At 58.2% G+C, this 16,340-nt stretch overlaps 1 protein-coding gene across 2 annotated transcripts; it reads right to left on the reverse strand.

Moving 5' to 3' along the window:
• Positions 1 to 25: 25 nt before the first annotated feature.
• MAP4K1 (mitogen-activated protein kinase kinase kinase kinase 1) lies at positions 26 to 15,002 on the reverse strand (the record flags this gene model as incomplete). Of its 2 annotated transcripts, none has more annotated exons than XM_084257469.1 (30): positions 26 to 95; positions 2,530 to 2,585; positions 3,386 to 3,456; positions 3,540 to 3,629; positions 3,817 to 3,879; positions 4,174 to 4,348; positions 5,063 to 5,166; positions 5,377 to 5,435; positions 5,541 to 5,649; positions 6,698 to 6,758; positions 6,837 to 6,913; positions 7,633 to 7,717; positions 7,952 to 8,034; positions 8,130 to 8,292; positions 8,725 to 8,767; positions 9,236 to 9,312; positions 9,387 to 9,436; positions 9,891 to 9,969; positions 10,148 to 10,258; positions 10,749 to 10,830; positions 10,926 to 10,988; positions 11,379 to 11,510; positions 11,906 to 11,978; positions 12,071 to 12,113; positions 12,232 to 12,279; positions 12,359 to 12,414; positions 13,706 to 13,770; positions 14,471 to 14,561; positions 14,683 to 14,740; positions 14,904 to 15,002. In XM_084257469.1, 30 exons carry the CDS (start codon positions 15,000 to 15,002, stop codon positions 26 to 28), a joined length of 2,436 nt encoding a protein of 811 aa, XP_084113595.1. The 2 variants fall into 2 exon arrangements, with proteins under 2 accessions (XP_084113595.1, XP_084113594.1); XM_084257468.1 differs by having other exon boundaries at positions 7,633 to 7,723.
• Positions 15,003 to 16,340: the final 1,338 nt, after the last annotated feature.

The following is a 16,340-nucleotide window of genomic DNA, read 5'->3' on the forward strand; positions in this document are numbered from 1 at the left end:
AGTGCCTGACACCCTCCCTAGGGACTCATTCCTGGATGTAGAGGTTGCTGGGAGCATTGGGGTCATCCGTCGGGCGTGTCTCCACTATCACAGGCCTGGGGAGGGAAGAGACAAGTCAGTTTGTTCATTTGTTCATTCAGTCATTCAAAGTCATGGCATCTGTGCCAACACAGTGCCAGTCCCTGCCCTCGGGCGCGCAGTCCAGAGTGGCAGGCAAACATGAATCAGTGAATTACCTGAGTGCATGGGGCATAGAGCAGGGAAACCCAGCCCAAGAGGTCAGCCAAGGTGCCCCCAAAGAGATGGTGGAACCTCAGAAAGTCTCAGGAAGGAACTTGGTTAAAGGGCAGGGAAGAGTGTTCAGAGCAGAGGGAATAGCCTGTGTAAAGGCCTTCAGGTGGGATAGGAGCTGGGGCTTGGCTCCAGAAGGATTAGGTCTTTATATAGAGGCCACAGAAGTTTTTTTTTTTTTTTTAAGATTTAATTTATTTTTATACAAGAGCTGGGGTACAGGCCAGATGTGCGGGAGGGTGAGAGGATTCACCAGAGACAAGAGCGGGATGCAGAACAGGCAGACTGACCAAAATACACTGCTGAGGGGAGCAGCAGGGGCAACAGGAGAGGTCTGCGTGCCATGTGGGATTCTCGCCGGCTGGCCGGGAATTGAACCCGCACTGCAGAGGCTGCCGAGAGCTTCACAGTGCTGCGCTCAACCCACTGCACCACCAGGGAGGCCCAGAAGTTTTCTTTTTTTCTTTTTCTTTTTTTTTAAAGATTTATTTATTTATTTATATAAGCCCTGGGTACAGTCAGAAGCGCGGGAGGGTGAGAGAATTCACCAGAGTCGGGGGGGGGGGGCAGAGCAGGCAGACTGACAAAGTACACTGCTGAGGGGAGCAGCGGGCAGCAGGAGAGGTCTGTGCATCATGTGGGACCCTCGCTTTGCGGCCGGGGATCGAACCAGAGCTGCAGAGGCTGCGGGCAGCTTCGCAAGCCAGCGCTCAACCGTTGCGCCACCGGGGAGGCCCAGAAGTTTTCTTTTTTATATCCAAAATGGTTAAGTTTATTAGAAAAACGGAGAAGATGGCGCTTGCACAGACACAAGTGGGCAGAAAGAGCTGCCGACAGGTTTCAAACAGTGACACAGTCAAATCTGGATTTTAAAAGACCTTCTGCATGTCATTAGTCTACAGGGGATCTTTGAAGGGGTTCTCCCCAGCTAAATTGGGGACTAGTTGTGCTTCAAAATAAACAATGGGGGACCTCCCTGGTGGCGCAAGGGGTTAAGCACAGCACTGTGAAGCTATTTGCAGCCTCTGCAGCACGAGTTTGATCCCCCGGCCAGGGAGCTGACCCACATGGCGCAGCAGACCTCTCCTGACTTGCCCACTGCTCCCCTCAGCAGTGTATTTCTTCAGTCTGACTATTCTGTTCCCCACTCTGTCTCTGGTGAATCCTCTCACCCCCCATACTTCTGGCCTGTACCCCAGTTCCTGTATGCATAAATAAATCAATTTTTTAAATAAATAAATAAATAACGGTAGTAGCAGGTTATAAGTCACAGAATGAAATGGAAATCCATGAAACCATGCTGAAGGGTGAGCTCCCTATGGTAGAACAGCAACTAATAAATGTGGAAAGAATGCTAGAAAGTCACCCTAGTAACCATCCTAATAAGAGATTCAGGCAAAAATCATCAACAGATTCTAAAATGAATAGATGAAAGACTGATGAGAAACAGTGTGTTTACATTGTCTCAATAATTGCCCCCCCAAAAAAATACTTAGTAAACAGGAAAAAAGAATAACTTCGTAGTGGAGAAATCTGGTTGGCTCCACCTTAACCAAATGACCAAATGATCAAAAATAACATAATGGGACAAAGTGCACTGTCCCTCCTGGTGCGCTGAGGACACACCATGGTGTCTGTGATGTTACAGACCAAAACGTTTAACCTGGAAACCTCAAACCCAGCTGAGGGACAGTGTGTAAAACCCACTTTCCTGTGCTGTTGAAAAGTGTCAGGGTCACGAAAAACAAAGTCTAAAGTCTTGTTCCAGACTCGAGACTAAAGAAACTCGAGTCCTAAATGCACATCATGGTCCTGAATCAGACCCTGGACCAGGGGAAGAGAGTGTTCATTTTTGGTGGTTAAGAGTATCTGTGTGACCCCTGGGGAGACTCGATGGGTGTGTGATGAGGAGGCCGCGGGGTCAGTTTCTGGATTCTGACAGCAACAGTGTAGTTTGTAAGGATGTTTCCTTGTTTTTGATTTAGGACACATTACACCCAAGTATTTAGGGGTCTGTGGGCATCATGTCTGCAACTTACTCCCCAACAGCCAGAAGTAGAAGGGTGCACCAGATGTGTTTTTTTTTTTTAAAGTCAACATCTGAAGAATTTGAGTAAAGGAGACTTTTGCAACTTTTTGTGAGTCTAAAGTTATATCAGAATGAAAATACCCCAATATGGCCTCGCCACATCAGAAAGCCCCCTCCCAGGCCCTCTGGCCCCTTCCCCAAGACCATACCTGGGGGAGCCAAGCAGACGGAAGGTGAGGGTGGGGTCCCTCAGTTCTTGCAGCAGCTGGGGGAAAAGGTGCTTATGTCAGTGTCTAGATGACTGCCCCCCACTCCCTTAGAGAGAGAAGGGGGAGGAAGCTCCCCAAATTTCTCATCTCAGGTCCAGAAATAACCATTCTTGACCATACTGCTCACCAGCTGTGTGATCTCAGGAAAGTTACTTGACCTCTCTGTGCCTTGGATTATTGACCTGTGAAATCACAGTGCTTATCTGATAGGTGAGCATGAAGATTAAATACAATAAAACCCTGAAAGGCAGAGTGTCAGAGTGTGGCACATCGTGGTCTATGAGCAAAACACCATTTTCCAGATGGGAAAGGTGAGGCACAGGAAGGGAGAGTCATTTGCCTAAGGTCAATTAGCTGGATTTCAACTCAGGCAGTCTGGTCCCCGCTGTTAACCACCCACATGTCTCTATATGATCCCCACTTTATAGCTGGGAGACTAAATTGAGGAGAGTAGAAAAGTCCCTTGTAGAAAACCACGTAGTGGCCTGGATGAGCTCTGGACCTTTCGCTGGGCACCCGAACAAGTAGGCTAAAGTCCTGCCCACTCCAGCGGCCACGGCAGGTGATCAGGCTCATCAGCTCTACAACCCACCTTTCTCCAGCAGCCCCCACCCACAACGCCTTTCCCAGTCACGCCCCAAGCTAAGCACCACCCAAGAGACCCCAAACTAGACCCTGTCTCAACTGAGACTGGAGACTCCAGGACTTCACACCCAGGCTTAGTTCTCCCAGCCCACCTGATGAAAGTGACGGGGTGGGAGGCGACGACGGCAGGTACTGAGATCGAGATGCTTACCTGGTCTGAGCCTGGAGCCCACACCTGCACTCCGTGCTTCCAGAAGGCCTGGAGCCGACCCCCGACCATAGCTGTGGGGAGAGCAGTGCCTGTGACCCTTGGATATCAAGGGGCCTCCCTCCAGACCCCCCGGGCCCTCCTACCCTGCACCTACCCACAGCCTGCACGGCTTCAGTCATGGGGATCTCTGGAGTTCGAAGACCCCGGACTGGAGCCCCCTCGGGGGTCACCAGTTTCAGAGACCCTAGAAAAGGTAGAGAGAAAGCTGTAAGGCCAGTGATCGGGGCTCAGAAGTCTACCTAGGGCCTGGGCAATGGAGCCAGTGTGAGAAGCAGGTCGGGGTGAGGCCCAGTGGGATGTGCTGTTTCTGAGTGGCACAGGGGCTGGCGTTGAAGATGCAGCAGCAGTGGGGAGGAGCGGAGGGCCCTTACCGTCCATCAACACCATCACCTTGTCTTCTTCAACCTGGGTCACCTGTACTGGCCCTTTGTGCTCTATTTGAGAGAAGGGTATTCAAGAACCAATTCAGCCTAGTTCCACCTTCCTGCGCTGGACACTCTCTGATCCCCCAGCACGCGGGCATCACAGCGACCCCGCTGGGTCATGAGCTCGTGCTCATCGAGAGCATGAGTTACAAATCCCCGCCTTTCTCCGGTACTCGCTCCCACCCGGTTCCCAGTTACGCTCCCCGCGCGAGCACCGCCCCGACACTAAGGACCCACCCCCTAACGGGGATCATCCGGGCCGCCCCCAGCAGCCCCGCCCCGGCGAGACCCCGCCCCGCTCACCGGTGCTCATCTCGCCCAGCCAGCAGGACAGCGCGCCGAAGCGCACGGTGTGGAAGAGCACCGACTTGGCCGGCCGCCCGGGGCTCACGCCGATGCACACGGCAGGTAGCTCGGAGCCCGGCCCGGTGAGCAGCGCGAACACCGGCAGGGGCGTCGGGAGCGGGAACAGCACCTGCTGCGGGGCCACACGGGGCGGGGCGGGCTCAGAGGAGGCTGGGGGCGGGGCCTCGTGGCGGGGCGGGCTCAGAGGAGGCTGGGGGCGGGGCCTCGTAGCGAGGCGGGCTCAGAGGAGGCTGGGGGCGGGGCCTCGTGGAGGGGCGGGCTCAGAGGAGGCTGGGGGCGGGGCCTCGCGGCGGGGCGGGCTCAGAGGAGGCTGGGGCGGGGCCTCGTGGAGGGGCGGGCTCAGAGGAGGCTGGGGGCGGGGCCTCGCGGCGGGGCGGGCTCGGAGGAGGCTGGGGGCGGGGCCTCGAAGGACTCTGGCCCTGGGTCTTGGGAGGTGACTTCTGAACGATTCAGGGGTTTGGGCTCAGAGGTCTTAGGTCGTGCAGCCTTAGAAAGTGACGGAAGTGGCTTCAGAGTGGGCGTGGCTTCCACTCGGGGGCGTGGCTTCCACTTGGGGGCGTGCCCCTTGGTGACAGGCGTGGCCCCGGGAGCGCATGGCTTCCCAGCCAGCGAAGTCTCTTTAGAGACTCAAAGGCCCTGACTGGGGTCCCCTGGGACACCCGGGGAGCGGGTGCATAGGGCCTGCAGAACTAACAGTCCAGGGGAGGGGGCGGAGTTTAAGGCTCAGGAAGCCGCAGACCCGGTAGGTGGGCGGAGCCTTGGGGAGGATTGGGGCGGGGCCTCGGGTGGAAACCAGCGTGGAGGGCCTCAGCCCCTGGCTCCCTACCCGGACCAGCAGGAACTTGTTCATGGGCTGGTACCACTGAAGCAGGACCACGGATGTCTCCAATGCCCCGCACAGGAACGGGCCCCCGGAGCTCGCGGCCTCGGCTGTGGGTGGGTAAAGATGGACTGAGGTCAATCCCCTCCCCCCTCCCTACCCCGACGCCCACTCTCCCGCCTCCCTGGCCTGCAGAAGCCACACCTCCCCCCTCCCCGCCCCCGAGACTCCAACACCCCCCGCCTTAACCCTCCAACTTAACTCTGGGCTGATGCAGGCACAGCCCACCTCCTCCCTGCACACCCACGGGGCTCTCTCACCCACACAGCACGCCCGGCAGCCTTTGGTGTCCTGGATCTTGGTGGAGACCATGTTCTTTCTGCAGAAGAAAGTTGGCATTTTGTGGGGGGGCGGGGGAGGAGAGGGAGGGAACAGGACAGAAGGCCGAGGTTACAGGGTCTGCCAGGCCACGGGGAACTGGTACCTTGCCAGGAGCCGGTGGGGGCTAATGTGAGCGATGGGGCTTCCTGCTCTGGTCTCTTTCCTTTCCAGCAGGCCCAGGATGCTATGAGAATACAGGTGGGGGGTCTTTCCTGCAGTGTGTGTGAGTGTAGGGGGAAGCAGGCAGTTATAGGATCCTGGATACAGCCCCCCCTCTTCCCCTCATCCCTCACTCAGCCCCATCCCTTTGCCCCAAACGCCCAGGTCTTGACGCTGCACGCCCTTTCCACTGATTCACCTCCCACTCGACCTGTTTTAAACCCCCACTGTCTTTGGCTCTGGTGAACAGTGGTGAGTAAAACACACTCCATAACCCTGCGGGGCTTGCAGCCGCCTCAGGAAGTCTGGACTCCCAGCCAGCCAGCTACACACACTTCAGAGCTGAAGAAGATCGATATCTGGTTCTCAAGTTTGCCTCACAGACATGATATTAACTAGTGCATGAATCCTGTGTGGCTTGACATTTCCCCATAAATTAGAAATTCTTTTCAACACATTAGTAAATGAATGGCGTAAAATTTTAATTACAATTTGCTTGCATTATCTTACTCAAGTGGGGAATGTGTCCTCATTGTGATCTGCACATCAAGGAGATGTAGAGTGGTAGGGAAAAATTTTTTTAAGTAAAAACGGGTACGACAGTCTTCTCAGAATTCACATGAGCTTAGGGGAAAAATTGGGGGTCGTTCACAAGTCTGATGTGGATGCAGTGCGAGATGAGCAATCTCATTGCTGGTGGTTTCCACCGTTAAGGTTAGTGGCGAGTCGGCATCTAGCTCAGAGATCCGAGCTGTCCTAGGTATGCCCAGAAAGTTTATTCTGGCCCCAAATAGCCTGAAAATAAGTGATTTGTCTCTCATCTAAAGGACCCTACACTCTACTGGCTTCCCTGGCTACACTGGCTTTTAAAGCTAGAAAAAAAAAAGAAAAGAAAAGAAAAAAGAAAGGAAATGTAAGACTAACTTATCACAGAAATTAGTTCAAAACGGACTTGTGGTAGGGACTAGCATGAGGGCCTTTTACAGATGGGGAAACTGAGGCTCTGGAAACAGCCATTTCTAGCCCTAAGTGCCACAGTGGAGAAGTGGCTGGGATTTGAACTTCTGACCCCCACCCCTCCCACCCAGCCCACATCCTGACCTGAGAGAGACATGAGGACGTTGTTGATGGAGTAAACCCAGGTCGTCCGGCTAGGAAAGAGCTGCAGGATTGGGGAGAACCTCATGTAAGACCCCGGTGGCCCCCAACTCCAGCCCTGACCCTGGGTGTAGCCCCTCACCATTTCCAGCGTGGCTTCCTGTTCGTTCCTGTTCAAGATGAAAATGCCTTCCTCGGCCCCTAGGAGCAGGTGCTGGTCTGGGGGGGACAGACACCAGGACGTTGGGACCCCCCTCATCCTGGGGGACCTCCCAAACACCCAAACTTGTTACACCCCAAACACTGGCACTCTGTCTCCGAGCTCGGACCTTCGAGTCTTCCACCCGCCACAGCGGTGTTCCCAGCCTCTGTTTCCCTAAATCTGAACTCACATCCTGACCCAGCCCCGCAGGTGGGCTCAGTTTATCACCTCCCACTTCCCACCTAGGCAAGTCCTGACCCCTCGTCACCTCCCCCAGTCCTGTCTCTCCTTCCCCCAGTCCTGATCCCCGCTAATCCTGATCCCCAAACTCAGACCCTCTAAATGTGGCTTTACGGTCCAGTGTGACCACCAGACTCCTGCTGGTCTGCGTGTGCCCCCGTGGTCCTTTTCTGTTACATTCTGTGAAAAATCCCGGCCCCAAAAGGCTCATCCCAGTCTCTCGACCATTCACCTCCAACATAGGTTAGTGGGGCCCTAATGCCCCCATCTTGTACCCCTAACTCTAACTTTCCTGTTATATTGTGGCCCTCAAACTCTAGTGTTCCTGGTTTTCACTCTCAGGCTCATCTTCACACTCTCCATCTTTGAACCCCGAACCCCAAACCCAACTGATACTCCAGACTCTGCTCCTGCCTCCTTCGGCTGACCCCACCCCTTCACGCCTCCCACCAAGGTCCTCCCCACCCCGCGTGTTCCTGGATGCTCCCAGCCCCACCCTTGGTGGAGGGATGTGTCCAGGCGGTCGTGCTGTGGATCCGGAGGGGGCAGCCATTGAACAGCTTTACCAGGAGGGTACATCCCTGGGTGGGCTGCGGGGCAGGAAGGGGCACGGGTTAGGGTTCTGCTGCCAGGTGCAAGTCCTGCCTCTGTACCTCAGAGCTCTCTGACCTCGCCAGGCATGAGATCAGTGTTGGGACAGAGGAACTACTCAGCCACTGCCACCGTCTACATGGCTGCCCGCCCTCCCCGCCCACCCCACCCCTGGCCTCCCCTACCCCTTGGCAGGCACCAGTCCTCAGCAAGCTGCTCCTCACCTTTCTCTTCATCTTTTCCTTCTTGGGGGGTAACAGTGGGGGCTGGTCGGGCTCCCGGGGCATTGGGCTCCAGAGTGAGGGGTCTAAGATGGGGTGGAGGAAAATCAGCCCCCAAAGACCCCTCCACCTGTGCCCTCCCCCCGCCCCGTCCCCCTCCCACCCCGGCCTGCCCGCTTACCTGAATGGGCAGTTAAGTGGGGGCTTCGGGTGACTGGGGGAGGGCCACGGTGGGGCGTGCGGGGGGGAGGCCCACTGGCACACCGAACCAGCACCCCTGGGCTCAGCAGTGCCTCGTCCTCGATGCCAATGGGACCTTCGTCTGACGGGGAACGTAGCTTGGGCTTGGGAGAGGAGAAGGAACATGGGGAAATAGATGAGGCGCTCACAGAGAGACGGGGCCTGGCAGCGCCAACCCCGGCTCGGCCAGAAGCGGCCTCTGAACGTGGCTCTGATCCTCCTCACCATCCACCGCCACCCCGGCCTCCTCCACGCCACCCCCAGACAGCGACAGGCTCCAGCCACGGAAAGGTTAGTGCTGAGGGTCTGATGAGGTTCCCAGGACCAGCTCCTGACCAGGCTAAACCCCTGGAGTCGCCCCCCTATCGCAGGGCTCTGCTTCCTGCCAGTCCCAAGGGGCTCATCATGCCACACTCCCAGACCTCAGGGAACCTGGGTGGGGTACCCCCTTCTATCCTAGGGAGCCCGGGATCGCAAACGCCAAGGCCCCTGGCCTGCTGAGCCCTCAGCCACCCGGCTCTGGCCTAGGGCCTTACCTTGGGGGGCAGGGGAGGAGGGATATCCTCTGCAGGGTTGGGGCTGAAATACAAAAATGAGGTAATCGGTTGGGGTGCTGGGACACGAGGACCCTCAGGCGCCTGACATCAGGAGAGCAGGGCGCTGGCTCCCTCCGGGCTGAGCTGAGGACGACAGACTAACAATCGCGGTGTTAGTAGCAGCTTCCCTCGGATATCAGGGTTCAGACCGAGGTGGGGTGAGAAGAGGAGGAAGGATGAGGTGAGGGAGGAGGGCTCGGCTGCAGGTGAGGCTGGAGCAACATCTGGGGGAGCTGGGGGCGGCGAGGCGGAGGGCGCGGGGCGGGCAAGCTGGGCGGGGAAGGACGCGGGTGGCACAGAGGCCATCCTGGAAGGAAGTGGGGCGGGCGCCAAGTAGGGCCTGAGATTGGGAGTTAAGTTGAGGTCATAGAAGAAAGTGGAAGGAAGCTAGGGTCTGAGGTGGGGGGGGGGGGAGGCGGGGCTGTGAGGGGGGGCTGGGGGGGCCGCTCACATGTCCACGTCGTCATAGTCATCATCTGACTCTGACAGGTGCTTCCTGGGGGCTTCTCCAGGGGGCTGCGAGCGAGTCTGTGGGATGATGACGTGTCAGCAGGGGCCTGGGGCGGGGAGGGGGGCAGGGCAGGCAGGGGGAGGCGCCTCACGGTGTCAGTGGGGGGTCTGGACGCCATTCCTCTGAACTCCATGTGCCGCCCTGAAGGGGTGAGGAGAAACCTGTGGTGAGCTGGGGAAGTAGATTTAGGGACAGAATAGAACTGGGGGGACTGGGGCCCAGGATCCAGCATGGAAGCTGTCCCTCAAGCTGTCCCTCTCTCTTGTTTTAGAGAGGCTTCATTTGGGGGTCAGGGTTTGGGAGCAGGGCGGTGGGGGCCCTTGTGTTTGTTTGGGGGTCCATTTGGGTATCAGGGTTCTGACAGAGTTTTGAGATCTCTTTGGGGGTCAGGGTGGTGAGTGGAAGGCTCAGGGCATCTGTTTGCAAGTCAGATACCCAAAGGTGATGGGGGGCTCTGAAGGCCTGTTTAGAAGTGATGAGGGTCTCCGGGGCCTCTGGTGGGGTCTGATGGTGGAGGAGGTCTCTGGTGGGCAGCTAAGGGGTGTCTCTAGGACATCCACAGTCAGGGGTCCCCAAGCACAAGGACTCTACTCACGATAGCAGTCTGCATCGGGGACCCCCAGAGAGGTGGACCGGTGGGTGGATTTGATCCGCCGAGGGATGGCAGGGGGCAGCTGGGCAGAGCAGGGGTGGCATCAGGTTTGTGGCGCCTCAGCACCCCCGCCACCCTGTGGGCCAGAGCCCTTGGTCCTTCCCACCACCCCTGTGCCCCCAGCTCTGCGCCAAGCCCCCAGCTGCTTCCCCTCCTCCTTCTGAGTGAGCCGCAGGCGGGCCGCCAGGGGGCGCTCTCACCTCCTCATCTTCAATCTCGCCTGCAGGGGCCCCCTTCCCTGGATTCCTGAGCTTGTCAAGGAGATCCAGGATCAGGCCTCTGTTCAGCCCCGGCTGGGACACCAGTTGATGCTGGGGGCAGGGGGATGGGGGTCAGCAGACAGGCTGGGCTGGGCTGGGGGTGGTCCTGGCAGGGCCTTGCGAGCCTGGCTGAGGGGATCCACTGGGAGACGTGCCAACAGGGAACTTTGGGGAGCTGTGGTCTGGGGATTCTGACAGTGCCAGTGAAGGAATTTGATGAATTCAGGGTTGGGGAGGCGGGGCTTGGAAAATTCCAGAGTGTCTGAGAGTGGACCGGGATTCCCCTGGAATTGCAGAGAACACCCAGAAATGGGACCTGAGGCCTTTGGGATTTTGTGTGTTTTACCACTCGGGGTTTCTTGGGAAAAAGATATCTGGGGTACAATTTGGAGAGTCTTGGCGGGGTCTGGGAAAATCTGAGGGACGAGGGACTTTGAGAGGACCCTCGGGGTTCTATGGAACAAAATGATCCATGTTCTTGGGAGTCCTGGAAGGCCCTGGGGGGTCCGGGGGGCAGGCTTCTGGGGGAAGGGAAGCTTACGCTGAGCATCTTGGTAGCGCCAGGCCGTTTCTTGGGGCTCTTAGTGAGGGTGACTTTGACAAAGTTGTGGAAGGCAGCCGACCTTGGGGGGAAGAAGGGGTGCTGGGGTGAGCAGACTAGAGCTTCCCATCGGACCCCCCATGCCTGGCTCTTCCCTCCCACGTCTCCCCCTCTTACCATTTGCTTTTTTCCTTTAGCCGGGGAGGCTGGTACCCACTCTTGGTCATGAGGAAGAGAACCCTAGAATAAGGAGAGAACGTGGGGTCAGACCTCACAACTTGAGGGACCCCCAATAGCTCCGAGGTCAGCAGAGAGCAAAGTGAGGGGCAGGATGGGAATGAGGAGTAGGTTGGGTACTGCATGGGGGGGGCATCCCAGGGGAAGCCCCCCTCACATTATGAGCTGCAGTATCCACAGAGGAGGCTCAAGGTGGGGGCCCCCGCATTGGGGGGTCCTAGTGTGGAGGCTAAAGAAAAGACTTTCTGAGTTGGGGGGATCCTTGAGGGTCTCAGATTCAGCTTAGAGGCACGGAGCCTCCTGTAGGGGGTCACGATGGGGGCAGCAGGTTAGGTGGGTGCTCAGGTCAGGGCCAGGGTCTCCGGGCACAGAGCACCTGCCGCGCCCGCCTACCTGAGGGGGTGCACGTCAAAGAGCGGAGGCTGCAGCTCAGCCAGCTCGATGGCAGTGATGCCCAGGGACCAGACGTCACACAGCTCGTTGTAGCCCCCTTTCATCGCCACGGCCGCCACTTCCGGAGCCATCCTGGGGGCAGAGACCCTCAGAAACCAGGGGGGACCCCAGGAGGGGGAGGGGAGGCCTGAGTGGGGGCAGAGCGGGCAGGAGGGAGACTGAGAGGCGAGTGGGACAGAGAGGCAGGTATGGAGAGCAACCCAAGGACAGACAGAGGGAAAGACAGACAGAGACAGGGCCTCAGACAGGGGGTAAGAGACAAAATGCACAGAGGCGAAGAGATCGGGGTGAAAATCAACTTAATGATGAGAGAAACAGGGCGAGAGGGACAGAGAGCCCAAGGCTGGTGGGAAACTCAGGTGCACCCGCGAGCAGGCAGGAAGCAGTGGCAGGGGAAGGGCATTCCCCGAAAAGTGGGGTGGGGGAAGCCGCTGCCCCCCACGCCAACCCTGCCAGGCGCCCCTCACCAGTAGGGCGTCCCGATGAAAGAGAGGCGTCGAGCCAGCGTGGCCCCGATCTGGGCCGAGATGCCAAAGTCAGCTGGAGGCAGAGGGAGGGCATAGTGACGAGGGGTCCCCTGACCCTTTGGGCGGCCAGCGAGCCCCCTCCCCGCCTCTGCCGGCCGCACTCACCCAGTCTGACCTCCCCAGCGTCATTGATGAGGATGTTGGCTCCCTGGGGACCAAAGCGGGGTGAGTCAGAGCAAAGGCCTCCTCCATTCCCTGATCCCCTCTCAGCCCCCCACCAGGGCCACCCCGTCTCCTGCCTCCTCTTCCCCCCCCACCAAGGCCACCTTGATGTCCCGGTGGATCTTCTTCTGTGAATGCAGATAGGCCAGTCCCTGGGGAGGGGTGGACATGGGGGGCTGTGAGTGCCTGGGGGCGGCGGCGGGCCCGGCCCCCGCCCCGGCCCCTCCTCACCTGGAGCACTTCCCGGCAGACATAGCCGATCTGCAGCTCAGACAGGGCCCCCGTCACTGCAAAGGTCACCCCAGCAGCGTTGGGTGGGGAGCAGGAAGCCTGGCCTTGGGAGCCCCCGGCCCCCACCCACACCAGCTGAGAGGGTGCCACGTGGGCTCAGGGAAACCGGTGGGAGGGGGTGACTAAGGGGCCGTCAGCGGCACAGAGGCAGCGAGGAGGCCGGGAACCCGAGGCCAGAGGGAGGCAGAGTCACTCAACGGGTATTTATTGCACGTCTCCTGTGTGCCAGTGTCTGTGGGTGGCACCGGGGACAGAGCTGTGGCCAGGAGAGGTCCCTGCCCCCCTAGAGAGAACATTCCAGCAGGCAGGATGGAGAGGAAACGAGATAAAGAGGTAAGATGCACAGTAGGTGAGCTGCAGTCCCAGGAAGGCCAAGCAAAAAAGGAACTAGGGAAATCCGTGCGGCCAGGGGGGCGGTCAGCGGTCAGCAGAGGCCACTCTGAGGAGGTGATGGGGCAGTCTCTGCCTGGAGGGGGACAGAGAGCAGGTGCCGAGGTGGGGAAGGGGCCTGGGGGGTCTGGGAAGCAGCAAAGAAGGTGGAACAGAGCGGGGGGAGGAAAGTGGTAGGAAGTGGGGTGCGTGAGCCAGGGTGAGGTGGGGTCACATTCAGGGGTCACGAGGACATTGGGCATCTCTTTTCGGGGAATGGTCCAAACTGAACAGAGACCAAGGAGCGGGAAGACAGGCACACCGAGGAGGAAACGCATTCGGAGGTGCGAGAAGGAATAGGGGTGCCAGAGGGGCCAGGCCTAACAGAGGGGCTGTGTCACTGTGGGCCTGTTTGCCCCTGAGGCCTCCTTAGCGGAGCTCCTGACCTGCCAGGTCTCGGGCTGGGAGACAGGGAGATGGCTGAAGGCAGAGGCGAGTGTCAGAAGTTGGGGGGTGATCAGAGGTCTACCCCCATTCCCACCCCCCCCCTCAAATTCTCCAGAAGTGTAAATAGCAGGCCAAGGAAAGAATCAAGAATCGGAAGCCCATTCACTCAGGTTACAGAAGCGGGGACCCCTTCTATGAGCCAGGCATGCGGGAGTCCTTGGGCACATGAATAACCTCCACCAGAAAATGCAGATGCAAGCAGAAAGGGAGGGAGACGCAGGGAAAATTTGTTGTGGATCCTGGGGTCCGAGAGGGTGGGGTCCGGGGTCCGATCGGTCACCACAGTACCCCCAGCACCATCCAGGCAATGAAAGGGTCTCTTGGCAATGAAATATGGGCCAGAAAGTCCATCCCAGGTGACACGCACAGACAGGAGAGGTGGGGTGCCGGGCTCCCCGCCCTCCCCCTCACCTTGGTAGATGTCCTGGAGAGAACCAGCCCCGCAGTATTCCATGCAGATCCAGAGCTTCTGCAGCCTACAGCAGGTCAAGGTAACAGTAGCGACAAAAATAGGAATAAATGATCCTTCCTAGGATAATCACTGGCTCACCGTCTAGGTCAGTGAGGACATCCCGGAGCAGCTCTCAGCTGTCTCCCTTGCCCACCAGGGTGAGTGCACCCCACTTCCGTTTTAGAGATGGGGAAGCTGAGGCTCAGAGGGGAAATGTATGTTCAGAGTCAACTGGATTTGAACTCAGCTCTTTGGGTTTCTAACCCCCGGCACCTTCCGCTGCCCCGTGCTAACCAGGAGACACAGGGGCCATCTCCCAGGTTGTGGAGGATCGACGGGGACAGAGGGGCCCGGGGTGCCAGGTCTGGGGAACAGAGGTCATTATGGGGACATCTGAGATAATTAACTGGGGGGTCAGGGAATTTAGGAGTATAAAAGGAGTGAAACTGGGGCAGGATGATGAAAGGTTAGTTTTCGGGGACTTGGTTTCAGGTTCTATGAAGAGGGCAATTTGGGGGACCCCTAGTGAGAAGTGGGGGTTCCGGATTGGGGATTAGATTGGGAGATACTCTGGCCAGTAAGAACTTCACACTGGGAATCAAGTTAAGGGGGCCTCAGTTAAAAACGGGGGTCCAGAATTGGAGGTCAGGTTAGGGGGTGCCCAGGTGAAGAACGGGGGTTCTGGACTGGGGGCTGGGTCCCAGGGGAGGTCTGAGGCTCATCACCAGAGGTAGCTCCCGTGGTAGGCCACGATGTTGGCATGCCGGCATGTTTTCAAGATGAGGATTTCCTTCTGAAGAGTGGAAACATCATCATCTGGGGGGGGGGGACAGGAGAGAAAAGGCCGCTGCAGGGGGACAGCGCTGGGGACTGTGAGCCCAGGGTCCGGGTAGGCGGGGTGGGGACATAGGGAAGGAGTCCTGGGTCCTCTCCTCACCAGGCTCCATCTTCACCATCTTCAGTGCCACCAGGTCCCCCGTCACCTTGTCTCGAGCCTTGTAAAGGGGAAGTTGGCAGTCAGGCAGGCCCCATTCGCCTGAACTCCTCAGCATCCGTGAGCCAAAGCCGAGAACTGGGACTCTCTCGACTCCCCTCCTTGGCTTCCTGGGCCTCAGCTCGCTGGTTGGAAGGGGCTAGAGAAGGAAGGAGAATCCTCACCTTGAAGACTTCTCCATAGGTGCCGCCACCCAGCCGCTGCAGCAGGTCATACTGGTCCCGGGGGTCTCTGTTGAAGATGTCTGGGTCCACGAGGTCCATCCCTGGGGGCCGGAGCTGGGCCTGCGCCCAGGGGCCAGCAGGGCCTCAGGGCTCTAGTGCTGGCACCTCCCTCCCTCCCCACAAGCCCTGCACCCTCCTTGCCTCCACCGGCTGTGGCCTCCCCGCTCCCCACTCTCGCTTCCTGCCCCTGCACAGGCCTATACGACGGGCTCCACCCCCTGTCCCCTGGGCCTCGAGAACCAGCGAGGGACAGCTTCCCCGGGACCCAGGGGACCCTTTCCACCTCCAGGGCCCTGGGCTGAATGTAAACCAGATGCAAATGATCTCAATCATAACTTGGGGGTGCCCTAGCACCCCTTCCCCCATTCTGGGTGACAGCTGGAAACCACAGTTGAGCCTGCGCTGAGCGCTTGAGGGTTTAGCCACAACCGGGAGATGGCAGATCCGTGCAGGGTTGGCCATGTAATGTATGTGCCTGTTCACTTGGGGAATAGACATGCACTTTGTGGTACCTGCTGGTGTGGGGCACAGACCAGTGCACACACACATGCGTGGATGCCAGAGTGCACTCATGTGGCTGTACACCGAGAGCACAAACTTGTAACAGGGCAGGGGGAGGGGCAGCCCAGACCCCGCAAACCTGCCTGTTGTAAATAGGTTCTGCCATCCGCCGCATCAACACAAAACACATGAGACTTTAATGGGAAGGAACTTTAATATAATTAGGAAACAATATAGGAAAGGCAAATCAGATGATCATTTCTAAAGCAAGCACCTAAAGTTACCCGTCCCCTCGTGGGTAAAATTCTATCCAAATGGGATTGGCCCAGAGCAAGGCCCCAAAGCCTGCCACAAGTCTAAAGCATTTCCCTGCCCCGTAAAGGGCACATGACACAGGCTTGTGCAGTCACATCTGCAGTGCACAGAATTTGTGCACACAGGTCACGACCTTACAGAAGGGGAACTCGCCCACATTACTGAAGCCTCGTGGGCACTGGGCACGATCCAAGGGGAGGTCCAAGAATGGTTTCGCCCCTCTTTGGCAGGGCACAACTTTGCGGGCCCCTATTCCTGGAGTTGGGGTGCAGGGCAGGGACCAGGTTCAGAACTTGGGAAACTCAGAAACCTGTTCTCAGGGGCCCAGCTCTGGGGCGCAAGGGACTTGAGAGCGCACGGTCCCCGGGCACAGGTGAACTACTACGCGCAGGACAGCTTAGTTCTGCGAGTTCCAGGCCGCGCGTGACGCAGCGTGCGCGCTCCCCGGCACAGATCCGTCACCTCCCAGAGAATCGCGCGCAGGTGCCGGGAACTAGAAAAGAGAAAGCGAGGGCGGGAAAAACTTAGCTCCGCCTCTTCGCCCCCAGAAGGCGCCTGCGC

This window comes from Talpa europaea (assembly GCF_964194135.1).
Source record: "Talpa europaea genome assembly, chromosome: 16".
Lineage (NCBI taxonomy): Eukaryota > Metazoa > Chordata > Mammalia > Eulipotyphla > Talpidae > Talpa > Talpa europaea.